This window comes from Microchirus variegatus (assembly GCF_963457635.1).
Source record: "Microchirus variegatus genome assembly, chromosome: 14".
NCBI classification, from domain to species: domain Eukaryota; kingdom Metazoa; phylum Chordata; class Actinopteri; order Pleuronectiformes; family Soleidae; genus Microchirus; species Microchirus variegatus.
Window position 1 is genome coordinate 3,796,896 of NC_139815.1, and position 15,259 is coordinate 3,812,154.

The following is a 15,259-nucleotide window of genomic DNA, read 5'->3' on the forward strand; positions in this document are numbered from 1 at the left end:
AACTGAATAATTTCCCGAAAAAAGAAAACCCTTTTCATGAAAGTGAATAAGCTGGACAAATGTCGTAAGGTTAAATTTATTGAATTCATCTCTCTCTATAGTATCTTTAATTTTTTGCAGTTCAAGCTTCACCAAGTAAAACAAAACAAAAAAATTCATATCAAATTAAACAGAATAAATAAATGTTACAAATACGATAAACAAAGAAACACAGGAGAACAAAAGCAGCCATTTCAAATCCAGTGGGAGAAGAACATTTCTCTATATATATCTATATACATATATTTATGTATATAGATATGCGATTTATGTAAAAATGCATAATAAAAACAGTAAGTCAAAGAAATAAACACACAATATAATCTACTCAGCGGGGAGAACAGAGCTCAAACAGCACAGTCAGCAGGACACTTCAGAGCTCTTTAAGTAGTGTAGAGAGGTCAAGGGTCACACATGCACCAGGTGACATTAGGAGGAGGGAGGGCGGGTGGGGCGGGGCTTAGGGAGGTCACAGTGCGGAGTCTCGGCACAGTACGATCTCCAGCTCAGTGCGGTAGAGTTTCCCTCCGTCGGACAGAGCCATGATGCTCTTCTTGTAGCCACCGAGTCCTGATGAATCCACGTCCTGAGAGAGAGAGAGAGAGAGAGAGCTCAGTGTCACCAGCAGACGCTCGTCTGTACCGTGCCCGTCTCTCTGCTCTATATTTGGCTTAAATGAAAGAAACTTGAACTCATCAATCAATGAGCTCACTATTCATTACCATTTTGTTCTTGTCACAAAGGTCCTTCAGCAAAGCATCCAGCTCCTGCTCATCGATGTAGCCGCTGCCATCCTGGAGAAAAACACACCAGCAGTGGTCCGAGTTACACGGATTCAAAAATGTGGTGTAACAGAATGAATGGGCAGACATTCACGTAGAAACACTTTAATAAAAATCCTGAGGAAAGACGTGTGGAAGCTGTAAAAGGAAGGGCCACGGTCCAAAACAGGCCCACCAGCATCAGTACCTGGCCCGGCAGATGATTTAAAGGTGCCATATGTAAGAATGTGGCCAAAACACGTTACTGTTCAAATTCAAAATACCGAGGTCATTTAGGTTTCGTTTTCTGATGTAATAAGCAACCCGTAGTTGCTCGGCAGCGGAGACTCTACTGACTGCAGTGATTGGTAGACGGCGGTAGGTGGCGCCACATGCCAAAACATGATTTCAAAACATAAACATGATTTGCAGTCTGCAAAATATTTTTTTTAATGCAAATATTTTGTCTGTACTGTTGTTGTTGGTGAGTTCAGTTTGTTATATGAACATTATTCCTGAGTCTCTGTGACATATTATTTATGGCCAGTTGCTTTAGATTTATTACATAATGCACCTTTAAATTTAAATTATTTGCTTTTAAAACTCACATTGAGTTCAGAGCTTCTATTCTGAAAAAATATAAACTGATTAAAATAGATTCTGTTGTTAAAGTATATGAAAATATATTAAAATAAATGTTTTGTTTAAAAAAATAAAAAGAAAACAACAACACTGCTGACATGGAAACAGCCAGGTTTGTGAAGTAAATGAACCACAAAATTAAAATACACAAATTGCAAACCAAATATCGAGTTAATCATTCAACAATATTGTATTTTATCTGTTTGAAAATACACTTTTTGTTTGTAATGATCGGAATAATGTTTGCTCCGAAAGTTTTTTGCGTTTGCACTCCCTGGGTTTTTCTTTGTGATTCTGACCATGGGCGGGGCTTAGGAAGCTGCCTGCTGATTGGCTACTGAGCTTTTGGAGCAACAGCTCAACTTGTCCCCTCAAGTTATCGGCTTGTCGACATCCAACAAAATGATTGTAGAAAAAAAGTGTATTTTCGAACAATATAATACAATATTTCTGAATGATTAAATTTGTGTATTTTGATTGTGTGATTAAAGGTGCCATATGTAAGTATGTGGCCAAAAACAGTAACTACATTCAAATTCAAAATACTGAGGTCTTTTAGGTTTCGTTTTCTGACGTAACTGGCAACCCGTAGTTGCTCGGCAGCTGAGACTCTACTGACTGCAATGATTGGTAGACGGTGGTAGGTGGCGCCACATGCCAAAACATGATTTCAAAACATAAACATGATTTGCAGTCTGCAAAATATTTTTTTTTAATGCAAATATTTTGCCTGTACTGTTGTGGTGAGTTCAGTTTGAACATTATTCCTGAGTCTCTGTGACATATTAGGAGGATTTTACGGCCAGTTGCTTTAGATTTATTACATAATGCACCTTTCATTTTTATTTGCTCAGTTCATAAAGTGTTCCAACACATGTTTTTTGTGTTTCGGAAACCAGGGCCCTGCAAAGCTTTTAATTAACTGGGATTTAAAAAGAAACCTGTGACACAGTAAAGAACCAACACATCATCTACATCACGTTTACCTTATCGTAGAACGTGAAGAGGGAGTCGAACTCCTTCACCGTGAGCCTGATGCCCTGTGACATCGCACAGAGAGAGAAAATTGTTAGAAACCCCTGACAGATATTTATGGAGAGCAGTAAAAGCCAGATTCAGAGGAGATAATAATCCATGGAGATTATGATAACTGGGACTGGAGTTGAGTTAATCCCGATCAGACAGATTTAATCCTCCGTCGGAAAAGCAATGGTTGATCTGCCAGCATGTGCATATGGCAACGTACATGTACATCTACATGTACACACACAGACACGTGCACATTTAAGCATCATCGCAAAGGGGTTAGTGTGTCAGATAAGAACACTGTGACACTCTGTTGGAACATGTTAGTTTTTACAACAGATATTTCAAGATTAAAAAACAAGACAATAAGTAGAACAATTTGATATGAATACATATAAATATATACATATTAAAAATGAGAAAGCGAGAAACTGCATTCGTGAGGATTTTTTTAAGCAGTGGTAAAAAGTGGCAGCTTTTTCAGTCAGTGCGAATACCGTCATGGTAAAGTTTAACCTCTTCTTCGCGGTTGCCCCCGGTACCGGGGACAGCGTCAGACGCAGCAACAAAAGCGTCATAAAACCATATCTTACTTTAACAAACACAGACATGCTGCATACCCACAGATTTACCCACAGTTAAAACACCAATGGATCAAACCAGCAGGAGCGAGAGAAAAAACGTTACAGCACACACATTGAAAAGCGGCACCAGAGCATCAGTGTGATTATGTAAACAAAAAAACACATTTTTATCACCCTACCACCAAGATTTACGGATCCAGCCCCAAAATAAGAGCAAAAACAACAACAACTGACTTTCAAGAAATACAAGCAGAAATGTTGTCTTACCTTTGCTGTTTATCAAAACAAGTTATTTCCATCGGAACAAAACCACTTCTAATGAAGAACTACACTTCCCAGCATGCTTTTGAGACTATTCCCGTTCTGATTGATCATTACAGTGCGACATTAGATCGTTCTGATTAGAGAAGGGCAAATGTCCGCACAAATACGTCATATGCATTTATGTCCTTTTGACTCGCTAATGAAGTGATTCACACGCATTTGGAGACTGGAGCATGATTCTACTGGTTTAGAGGTTTATAACGAACTGTCAATCAACCCTAATTGACCAAGGTAAGCCAGAGCTATGGCACTGCGTAACTGAAGATGTTTTTTTCAAAACAAGTTCTTTTTAGACCAATAGTGACATGTAAATAAAATGAAATGGGTTTTAATAAGTTGGTACCTAAGAAATCTCAAATGGCACAGATGGTGCCAAACTGTGCCAAAAGAGAGCCTAGACATCTCTTTACTAAAACCTCTGTCATTTCACTCTGCTTCACTTCAGCAGCATCAGACTTTGCACAGCTCATGTACACATGTTGTTTCATGACCTCCGTGTGTTTTTAAGCTCCTACTGCATAGTTTAAAGGTGATATTCGCTTTAAAATGCAATATTTTTTTAGGCGAGAGAAAAAAAAATCCTTAATTTATGCTGTGTTCCATGTGCATTTACTCTGACACAGTGAAACTTACACCTCTGGTGGAATCTCACAAGTGTTATCTTTATTTTGATACCAAGATAATTCACATAGAGCTTGAAACTGCAGAGATTTACTCTATTTAGTTTAGGTATGTCATTTTCGAGCAGGGACTCCAAAAAGAGGGTCAGGGAAGAAGAGGCTACGTTTTATATCTTGTACATTTATATAAGGGGTGTTTTATTTAGGTGTTTTGTTTCTTTTTATAATCACATGTACATTTATTCTTATTCTAAACTATTAGTTTCAGCTAGCAGTGGAGCTGAAAACTACCTAACCCTAGTGGAGCTAACAGCTAACAGCTAACTGAGTCAGCAAATGTCAGCAAAGATAGATAGAAAGCAAGATGACTCACTCCATAATAAAACGATATGGTTTGGCTCCACTTTGTGAAAAATAAGCTCCTTGACGTAGCCGACAATAAACGCCAATTACTGCTAGAAAGTAAGCTAGCTCCTTTTTTTTTACTATTATTTTATATATAATATACACCTAAAATGTCATACCCTATACGGGCAAGGAATATTGTTCTGTATTGGTCCGTGTATCTTTTAGCCATTGGATTTTCCATTTTGTCTTTTTTTGTCTTTATTTTTTGTTTGTTTTTAGAAACAGAATCTCACCTGGAATTTCATCAGGAAGTTTTCTTGCACTGGCAGGAGCCTGTGGTGAAACACAGATTAAAGTTGATAATGTTAGCGTTCAAATTTGATTAGAATGAAGAATGAAAAGTGGAGTTGCTCTCACCTCGCCATCTCAGAGAGGCCCAGCTTTCCATCACCGTTCAGGTCAAACATACGAAGCTGCAACGGAACAGAAGATGAACATGGAACTCATCAGGGAATGTGTACATAAACATGAATGTAAGTTATTACTCATAATAATGATTATTTAAATTGGGATTAAACGGGATGAATTGTCATATTTGGACACGCAAGTTTCCAAGTTTTGAGGGTGGGGTGGATTCTGAAAATTACTTCAAACTACAATAAATAACTTAAAATTGATTGTTTTATTAAAAATAATCCACTTATACAATAAAACAAATAATGCCTCATGTTAAATTGTTTTTTAACTGGTTGATGGAATAAAAGTTGAATTCATAAATTATTTATTTTTCAACAAACGGAAAAAGAATTACTAAACTCAAGGAGTGAATCAATATTGCTTAATGTGTACGACTTCTTTTGGTTTTGGGAAAATTGTTTTTCTTTTGCATTTTTATAGTACTATACCATAGTAATAGTATATATAGTAAAGAGTCCAGCTGTACTACAACTGTATAGTGGAAAAGCTCCATAATGGCTGCTTTGGTTCGGCACGGCTCCATGACAGAGTTATTGTCTTTGAGTAGGGCGAGGCCGACTGTGTGCCAGAAGTTTAACCCTTTACCAGACAAAGGACTATATTTAGTTACTGCAGACGTCCAAAACTGTTCTTGAGCAATTTCGAAAGAGGCTCGGTCAGAAACCAATTATGGTACGGTGATGAAATCAATCAGGTGTGTTGGAGCAGGGAAACATCTAAAACATGCAGGACCAGGATTGAGGAACACTGTTCTAAAATTATTCACTATATTTGTGTTTTATATATTTTTTTTAACCATAGAAGGGCAAGGAACCATATATGGTATTGATTTTCTACCTGAAAATAACAAATCTCTATCCTCCAATAATCCAATCCTCCACATTATTTCAATGAGTGCCCTGAAAAGGGATAAATCACTGTTGACCAACACCATCAGCTCATCGCTAATATTCAAAATATTTGTCACGTAAGCAAATCAGAGTGAAAGAAACTGAAGTGGTGTGTCTCTGTGATGCTCACGATTGTCTGCGTGTACTCTTTCAGCTTCTTGTCGTCGTACTTCCTGTTGGCCTTCTTCAGCAGATCTGACAGGAAACCCTGTGCAGAGAAACAAACAAAACAACAACGACAACCAGAGTCAGTGGAGAGAGACGAGATGATGTAACGTTTAACTTCACACTCGCTGAGGTGAAAACCAATCAGAATGATGATGATGCTGTCTGTGTAGGGTTCACGATGTGAGAGAGTAGATTATTGGTTTAGAGAATGTGAAAATCCATCCATCCATCATCCATACCGCTTATCCGAGAGTGTCCCAGCTAATCCCAGCTGAGACTGGGTAAGAGGCGGAGCATGTATGACCTCCACACTGGGACAGGTCAGCAGCCCATCAGTGAACCAGGGTTTCACACATGAACTCGGCAGACAGTTTTGTAATCCAACGAAGTACAAACACTCTGTTACTGTACTCTGTATTTGTTATTTATATTTCTGGCAACTTTTACTTTTACTCCGCTACATTTCCTGAACTAATTGTGTACTTTTACATTTCCTCTAACTGTCTTTGTTACTCTTTACTCGCGGTGGGATGAGACTTTTTTTGGCGGATATTCTGGTTCTAGTTTTTCTATATTGTACCTGTGTTTATTATTTGTTGTTTATTATATGTGCATGTTTATTATTTAATTACCTTTATCATTATTGTCTTTGCTGCTGTGACACTGTACATTTCCCCACTGTGGGACTCATAAATGGACTATCTGATCTTATACCTACCTGGTACTAGCATCCTGTCTTAAGATAAGATAATATCTTATCTTAAGACAGGATGCTAGTACCAGGTAGGTTTGATCGGGGCCTAACTGTTGTGGATCTTTGCAGCAGCAGCAGCAGCAACAGCTATTCAAATAATTCCACATTCAGTTGTTAAATTTTGACATACTGTGTTTTACCTTCAGCTCGTTTGATTCAATGTATCCACTGCGGTCCGTGTCATACCTCCTCCAGGCCTGTAGGAGGAACAGAGACACACTGTTATACACATACGTTCTCGCAAATACAGAACAAATACTTAACTCTACAAGCCGTCACTGACTCACAACAACAACAACAACAACAAGGACAAAACAACACTGTGATATAAGTAAAGTGACTGTGTAAAGACACTGTGTAAATATAGAGTTCATCAAAGATGGATATACTAACAAAAATACACTCGGGGAACTCCCCCCTGCAGAAAAGCTGAGGTCCATTCATAATGTATGGGAGTCTGAGAATAGCTTTAACACACACGCACGCACACGCACACACACGCAGCCTGAACATCACACCACTGAAATAAAAAATGCAACAGAAGAAGAAGAAGAGAGTCGACTCACAACTCAGTACGTGACATTCTGATTTAAATATGGCGTGTCGTTATTCACCCTTAGTAATATTTTATTATATATATTATATAATATTATATCATTGTTACTACAATGAACGAAAAAAAATTATAATAAAGGAAACAAAAAAAAACAAAAATAAAACATTTTTGTTGACTGAAATAAAGATAAAAATTCCTCTCCTTTTTCGCAGCCATCAAATGTAAACATTTACTGTTAGAAAAGCATCAGTCAAGAGACTATTGAAATGCGGAACATTATCTCGCCCTAGCAGCGTTACAGTGCCACTCACAGGTCTGGTATGAGTACTGCAGCGTTTTGAGAAAAGACGGCGTGATTTAAGGAAAACCCTTTCAAAGCGTCAAATAAAAAAACGATTGTTTAGGTTTTGTTCCGTTTCCGTGTGAGTCACAGCCACACTCTCATCGCCCTCTCGTCGTCCCAGACTCCTCCCCCTTTAAAAAAATTAAATAAACGCCAGAGGTTCAAAGCTCAGCAAGAGCGACTGATTTCTACACACCGGTGTTCAAGTGTTACAGTGAGCCGATTATTGCTTTGTTTCTCGCCTTCAGTGCCACGAATGAGTGGCAAAAAGTGCTCCACAAACACAAACTCACAGCCATGAATTCACTGCTCGATCCCACAAACTCTCTGAAACAGAGCAGGAAGTTTTCCTCCGTCGGCAGAATCTGAGCCAGCTACGGAGAGAGACATAAAAGAGACAGACAGCCATTGTTATTATTAGCATCGATTCAAGAACAGTTTAAATCAAGTCGTACTATATTTTTGCAACTTCTCACCTCTGACATTTCAATTCTCCCGTCAGCGTTCTTGTCAAAATGGGCCATGAACTCCTTCATCTTCTCTTTGAACGCAGCATGAGTAGGTTCCTGCAAGTGCAGTAATGTAATGTACTTTGGATTAAATACTATCCTCTGTACTCTATATTCAAGACTAATGCACATTGAAAGGCCTAAATATTATGTATAAAGTAGATAAATGTTTTTTTTTTTGTTTTTCCATGAGTGATCTGGTACCGAGGTTCCATGTGAGCTGAGCCACGATACTAAAATGTGACGTCAACAGAATGCCGGCCACTGATTGGTCAGAGTGTGTCGTCACTGGAAGAGTCACGAGCGTGACGTCCGACACAAAAATGAAACAAACAAACAAAACAATGCTGAACTGTAGATCAGTTAAAAATACTTTTAAAAAAGTTAACCGCCAACATTTAGCAAAGGAAATGTCTAAAATCTCAGTATTGACATAGGGCGATACGGCGGGCTCACACCCTGGACAGGTCATAAGTCTAGTGCCATTATTTTAAAGGCCCAGTGTGTAAGAGCTAGTGACATCTAATGGTGAAACTGCAGATTGCAACAAAGTGGGAACTCCTACACTCATTTCTGACTCATCTCAGGGAACTACGGTGGCCTGCACATCCCAGAGAGGGTGTTGTTCTTTAATTGCATAGCAAGTGGCTAATTTGTCCATTCAGGCTGCCGTACAAACATGCAGCCTCCATAAAGCAAGGCCCTTGCCTAAAGAACGTCTTATTCTAAGGCTCCAAAAAACTAAATAATTGTTATTTGAAGTTATTTGTTATTATTTTCTCGATTAATCGAGTACTTATTTGGTAAATGGAAACCTGGAAAATTATGACAATGTTCTCAAAATGTCCACAAACCCAAAAGATTTTGTTTGAATGTTTTCTTGGATCTATGCAGCAAAGAAACCAGATATATTATAATATTCACAGTTAAGCAGCTGGAAAATCTGATTCCTTGTTTCTGAAACTGCTAAATAATCACTTAAGAGTGACTTAAGAGTCTCACCGCGCCTGCTCCTCGCCTCGCAGTCTCCAGCTCTCTGAAGAAGTTTTCCAGCTCCTTCCCTTCGATGTAGCCGTTTCCTGCGAAGCAGCAGAGAAACCAAATTAATTTGGCACCGACTACAGTGAAACGGAGCCGTTAAGTTGTCTGGAACTTTGATGAGTCTTTAAAGGTTTGATTAAAAAACGTCGATTAAGCCCGATGATTAACAGCCACTGCAGGCTCTGACATTTGTCCAAACCTTGAATGCTCATCGCAGACTCTCAGGTCCAGTTTGATTGAGTGTTAAGTGCACGTTTTAAGTGCCGCCTTGGACGCCATCCAGGGCGTGTTATGCGCTCACAGCAGTGCTTAAATCAGCGGATCTCGGTTAGTTTAGCTCTGCGTCATCCTTTTTTCTGTCCCGAGTGAAGGCTGCGAGCACAAAAAAAAAAAAAACCCACCAAGATGAACACAAGAGCAGAGACGCAGACAGTGTCCAGGCCTGATTGACAACACAATCCAGCAGAACTAAAATCTCTCCTGGATCTGTTTATGTAAGAGCCAATATTCCATGGAAGCAAATTAAAACTGATAAGAACATCACATTAATTTGAGTGCAGGCTTGATCAACCTGGTCAATCCGTTTCCTGGTATAACAGAGTTTAGACACCAACCCATTGCTGTGCAGCAGCTATCATTCATGTTTTGATTAAAGCAGCGTCTGTAATTGACCTCACTGAGAGAGAGGAGCTCCTGCAGTGACAAGGCCACTGCACCATCAGGGCGTCAAGGAACGGTATCGCAGGTCTTTCCTCCCTGCTGCAGTCAGACCGTACAACCAGCACCAAATTCTGCCTCATTCCCCGTGAAATACTGCAATAGTCTTTATTTCCTTATCTCATTTCGACTTTCTACATTGATTGTATGCTGCTGTAGCACTGCAGATTATCTTGATTTATCTCTTATCTTAATTACATTATGTTTCATTGCCCTTAATACATATAAATATATATATATAAACTGTATAATGCAATTGGTGAAGTAGAAGTTTGACCTATGAAACAGAAATACTGGAGTAAAATACAAAATATCCCTAAATTGGACAATGACACTGTGTAAAACCTCCTGACTAACATTAAAGCTGCAGTGTGCTGTTTTGTATTCTTTTTCCGCCCCGATCTAAAGATTTATAGTAACCATGGCAACTGCTCTTCATCAATAAAAACTGAAGGTAACACTTTAGATTCGGGAACACATTTTCACCATTAACTAAGTGCTTACTAACATGCATATAAGTAGCATACTAGTCCTTTATTAGTAAATATTAAGCACGTATTAACACCTTATGTAGGAACAAACCTTAATTTGCACCGTAATAGAGGTAGAATAAGGTTATGTAGAATAAGGTGTTAATATGTGCTTAATAATTACTAATAAAGGGCTAGTATGCTACTTATATATGTTAGTAGGCACCTAGTTAATAGTGAATGTGTGTTCCTTAATCTAAAGTGTTCCCACACTTTACAGCACAGTGGACACCAGTGTTTGACAGCGGGTATCGTCCACTAGGTGCCTGGTTGCCACCATGGTGACGGCCAAATTGCGAAACTTAAGGCTTTATGGTGGCAGTTCAGATTCTTTTTAAAGTAAATACTTAATTTCACTGCATAAATAAACACTTTTCCCCCCGTTAATAGCCACGTCGATGGTAATTTCACAACTAAATATGGCATTATACTGTTCATGATCGCAGTTAAAGCCTGTGTATACTGTACGCTGTAGACTGAACAAACATAAGCAGCATAATGAGAGCTGTCTTGCCCTGGAGAGGGTGACAGTGGGCAGTTGGGGGCCTAATGCTTACTAGGGCATTCTGTCCTTCTCCTGACAGTCACAACACCACAGATGCAATAATTTACTCCACTGGTTGGCCGATAAGTAACAGCATCACGGAGAAGAGTCGCTTTTTAATCATACGAATGAGTCCCATCTGTCTGCCCCAGCAGCCTGAGCGAGGACTGGAGGTCCATGTCATCTCAAAAATAAATATTAATAACGATTTTGTTTTACTTCACTTCATAGCAAAACACAGACGTAGAGAATAAAATGTAGAGATTCAACCCTGCTCCCCTTTCCAATCTCTTAATCTCTGATCCTCTCATCTCTCCTTTCTCATCCCCCCCCGTCCTCCCGTCCTCCCATCGTCCTCATTTACACATCGTATTTGATAGGTGCTCCACGTCGCCATCTGTGCTCGTCGGAGCTGACGTTTCAGTGTATTAGACGCAAATCAGCGCCGAAAAGCAAAGCTCCGGGTGTGGAGATAAACAGACCGACAACAAAACAACTACAGTGCGTGCGGCCGCATTTAAACCTGACGATTATTCAAATTTAAACTGCTGATAATTACGTCAGGATTATCCTTCACATTTGTAGAGATTATCTTTTTGACAAACAGAGACATAAACAATAGCACTCAGTTAAATGACCAACGTCATCATAAATCACCACCAAAATCTCAAATTTAAAACTTTTAAAAGAAAATCTAGGCAAACTTAGTCTGAATTTTTTATGGTATTATATTATAATACTCAAATACTCTAAACGCCAGTGAACGAAAACCATTTAAAAAATAATTCAGGGTTTACAGCATGTTGAGCTGGACAGGAGCTGCTTACGAGAGGCATTCAACGGCCCTGGTAAACTGTGTCGACCTTCGAGAAGGAGCTTCAAGAAGTCCACTATGCACAGGAAGTCCACTATGCACAGGAAGTCCACTATGCACAGGAAGTTCGCTATTCACAGGAAGTCCACTAGCTACAAGAAGTCCATTATCCACAAGAAGTCAGCAGTTGCGCACAAATCTGCTGACTCAGCTGTTGTCTCCGGTGGAGCTAACAGCTGACCAGAGGCGAATCTAGTCTGTAGGGGCCCTAAGCAAAAATTCCCAGGGGGCGCTTCCAACCAGTGTTCATCACCATTGTGTTATAAATAATCTGACACCAACGAAAAATGTATGAGTGCAAAATGTTTTTTGCCCCTTTAGGGAGGTTTCCTACTGAGGTGTCATTGCAAATTGCCCATTGTTTTTTAAGGGGGATGTGGCTGGTCACTGCACATTTCAGTAAAAACAGCCCTCAGGGGGCCCCCTATCAGCTCGGGGCCCCAAGCAGTTGCCTGCCTTGCCTGTTCACAAGCTGCGCCCCTGCAGCTGACTGAATGTAAGAATTAAAAGCTTGATCTAAAATAAATCTTCCAAATGACTATGAATATGAATTGGAAAATCAATTGTTAGAAACAATTGATACAATTATTGGTTAATTATTGGTTACATTCTTCACATATCCCCCCTCGAGGTCCCTGTACTGCCCGGGGCCTTCAAAGTCTCTGGAACACTCCTGCTGCTGCCATGTAACATTTTTCATATTTTTCATTCACTCGTTTCATTTGAGGTCCCCAAAGAAGGCAAAGACGCCCCGTTTATCAAGCTGATGGTGTAAATAAAAGAGTCACCGCATCTGTCCAGCTCTTAAAGGTTCTGGGTCGATAAGCCTGCGGGCCATTTACACTGCACCTGAATTTATAGTTAAATCGATATCTGCTGATGGTTCTGGCAAAAATACAGCTGTGAAATGCAGAAAAGTGTTCGTCCGGCCGTTACACAGCAAAACACACCTGTAACTGCCTCACACTTTTGGAGAATGTGTGAATTTGGAGAATTTAGACCAGTCAAAAATGTCCCAAACTCACTTCAAAGTGGTTATCATGGCAGCTACAAACGTGATCACAGCTAAGATTTGGATGCCTTGAGCCCAAAAACGTTGTAAATGAGTCCTTTATATCAGTCTCTTCTCTGCATTTAACCCATCCTCTACTAGAAGTAAGAGCACTGAGCAGGGAGCGCGCACACACGCACACACACACTTCACTGAGCAGGGAGCGCGCACACACGCACACACACACTTCACTGAGCAGGGAGCGCGCACACACGCACACACTTCACTGAGCAGGGAGCGCGCACGCACGCACACTTAACTCGCAGCAGAATCAGACGAGAGGCTCATCCCAAGACACGCCCCTTCTTACTATCTCTCTCCCTCACTCATTCACTCTCACACACACACACACACAACAGTAAATGTACAGCATGTGTGTGCGTGTGCATCTTCTTCTTGAATGCTTTGATGAGGCTGTATTTGCTATTAATTAGTGTTATTAGACCAATTACCATTGTAATTTTAATTGTATTAATTCTATTTTTTACCCTATTCTATCCCATTTTGGCAGACGATTTAATATAAATGTGAATTTAAAATTCACCAAAAAGGACCATTAAAATCTCCCACAGATGTGTTTTCAAGATTTCAAGGTTTTAAAAGTCAAGATTCACATTTTCTTCACAGACACACAACCAAGCTTAAACTTTAATAATAGAGCAACTAAATAAAACATACTAAAAGAGAGACATTCTCACAGTAAAAGAAAAATTAAATATAAAAAAATTAAATATGTATATATATATATATATGTATATACATACATATATATATATAAAATATATATATTCAGATTTTAGCAGGTGTAACCTGTGCAAAAATAAAAGCAGAGCATTTTTTAAAGATATAAAATTCCACCTAGAAATAAATAAAGTTATACCAAAAACAAAAAACTTCAACTCTATATTCACTATAATATTGTCTATGACAGTGAAAACAGCTGATCACTGACCGTCTGCGTCAAAGTGTCTCCAGATGTCGATGAACTGCGCTGCGGTGAGTTCATCCAGGTGAAGGTGAGGAGGTTGTTGAGTTTTAGTTGCCATCTTTTCTTTCTTTTTGATTTATTTTCCCCCCTTTTTTTTCTTCTTCAAAATTGTGTGAGCTGAAGTTAAACTTTTCTCGCTGTGCTCTTCTTGCTTGTGTGAGGGGCTCCTCCTCAGCCTCAGCTTTTAAACCTCCTCCTCCTCCTCCTCCTCCTCCTCCACTCTCCAACTCTTCTCCTTCCTGCCACACGGGGGCGCCTCGCAGTGCTGACAGCCTGCAGGGAGCCACACCAAGAGACTAATTACAGAGAGAGGGGGGGAGCAAGGTTCTCCAGGGTTTTACCATTAGCTGCTGTCCAGGTTCCTGCATCAGATCATTATTCATCATCCAAACCTGCTGCTGCTGCTGCTGCTGCTGCTGTGGAGAGAAAATCACATCAAACACTTTAAAGTTGCAGGGCCAGCGAGTCAGCTGACCTCTCTGCTGCACCCTGTGTCATCACTGAACTGTGACTGATCTAATAAAGCATGAATACATTAGACGAGATTCGTCTGCAGGAGTCATGACAGCCGGTGGAACGCCTGATGCAAACAGGAGCACTTTCAGACGGAGGGTTTTTTTTTATGGAGTGTGCAGCATTTTTAGAGATTAATCCAAACTATTCCCTGTCACTCATTCTTACTGATCTACACAGACACTGCCCTATACTGGTATATACTGTTTTTTTATGTTCGGTTCTGGGTTGGGACATCTGTATCCTTGCCATTCGGGCGTTGTGTCTTTGTGTCACAACGTCGTTTATACGCGACACAAACACAAAAAACTAGCGGCGGTCAAAGCAGTTGTTTGCAGTTTAACTGAATCATCAGAATCAGTCGATTAAAAAGATGTATTAACAGAATCGTTCAGCAGTGCTGTCGCCAAACTGTTAATATACTCTACTCTGTTAAATATTTCCGTTTTAGACATTTCCTTTGCTAAATGTTGGCGATTAGCACATATTTTCGTGATGTGATTTTAAACGTGAAAAAACCCAACACAAACTAGTGATGGGCAAAGCAGTTTTCGTTGTAACTGAATCAGTAGAATCTTCCATCCATCTATAAAACCAAGTGTTGAGGGTTATTTTGTCACTTAGAAATGGGACATCCCTTAAATGCAGATACGTCTTCAGACTGTAGGGGGCAGAATAACGCGAAAGCTGCGTCTAGTCTGTCAACTCCACGTCAACACATTTACGTCAGGATTATTTATTAAGATCCGTTTGTCAGTCAAGTTATTAGGTTGTCAGTTAGTTATAAGATGATACTCATACAAATACCACAACCACAGACATATTCAGCTGACAGTTACCACACACCACTTATTGAAAAGTAAACCATAGCAAACGATCGATTGTCCGCACCGGCCGGCTATTGATAAAAGATCGTAAAATTAAAATAAATGTTACGCAACAATGACGTCAGTAATCCAT

General features: G+C 39.7%; 1 protein-coding gene across 1 annotated transcript; it reads right to left on the bottom strand.

Annotated features, from left to right (window-relative positions):
- Positions 1-508: 508 nt before the first annotated feature.
- On the bottom strand, positions 509-13,844 carry LOC310936814 (calretinin-like; the record flags this gene model as incomplete). The annotated part of the gene is made up of 11 exons (XM_083900967.1): positions 509-625; positions 762-833; positions 2,429-2,482; positions 4,638-4,677; positions 4,762-4,817; positions 5,842-5,919; positions 6,774-6,830; positions 7,826-7,906; positions 8,009-8,098; positions 9,044-9,120; positions 13,751-13,844. 11 exons carry the CDS (start codon positions 13,842-13,844, stop codon positions 509-511), a joined length of 816 nt encoding a protein of 271 aa, XP_083757093.1.
- Between the last annotated feature and the right edge of the window lie 1,415 nt (positions 13,845-15,259).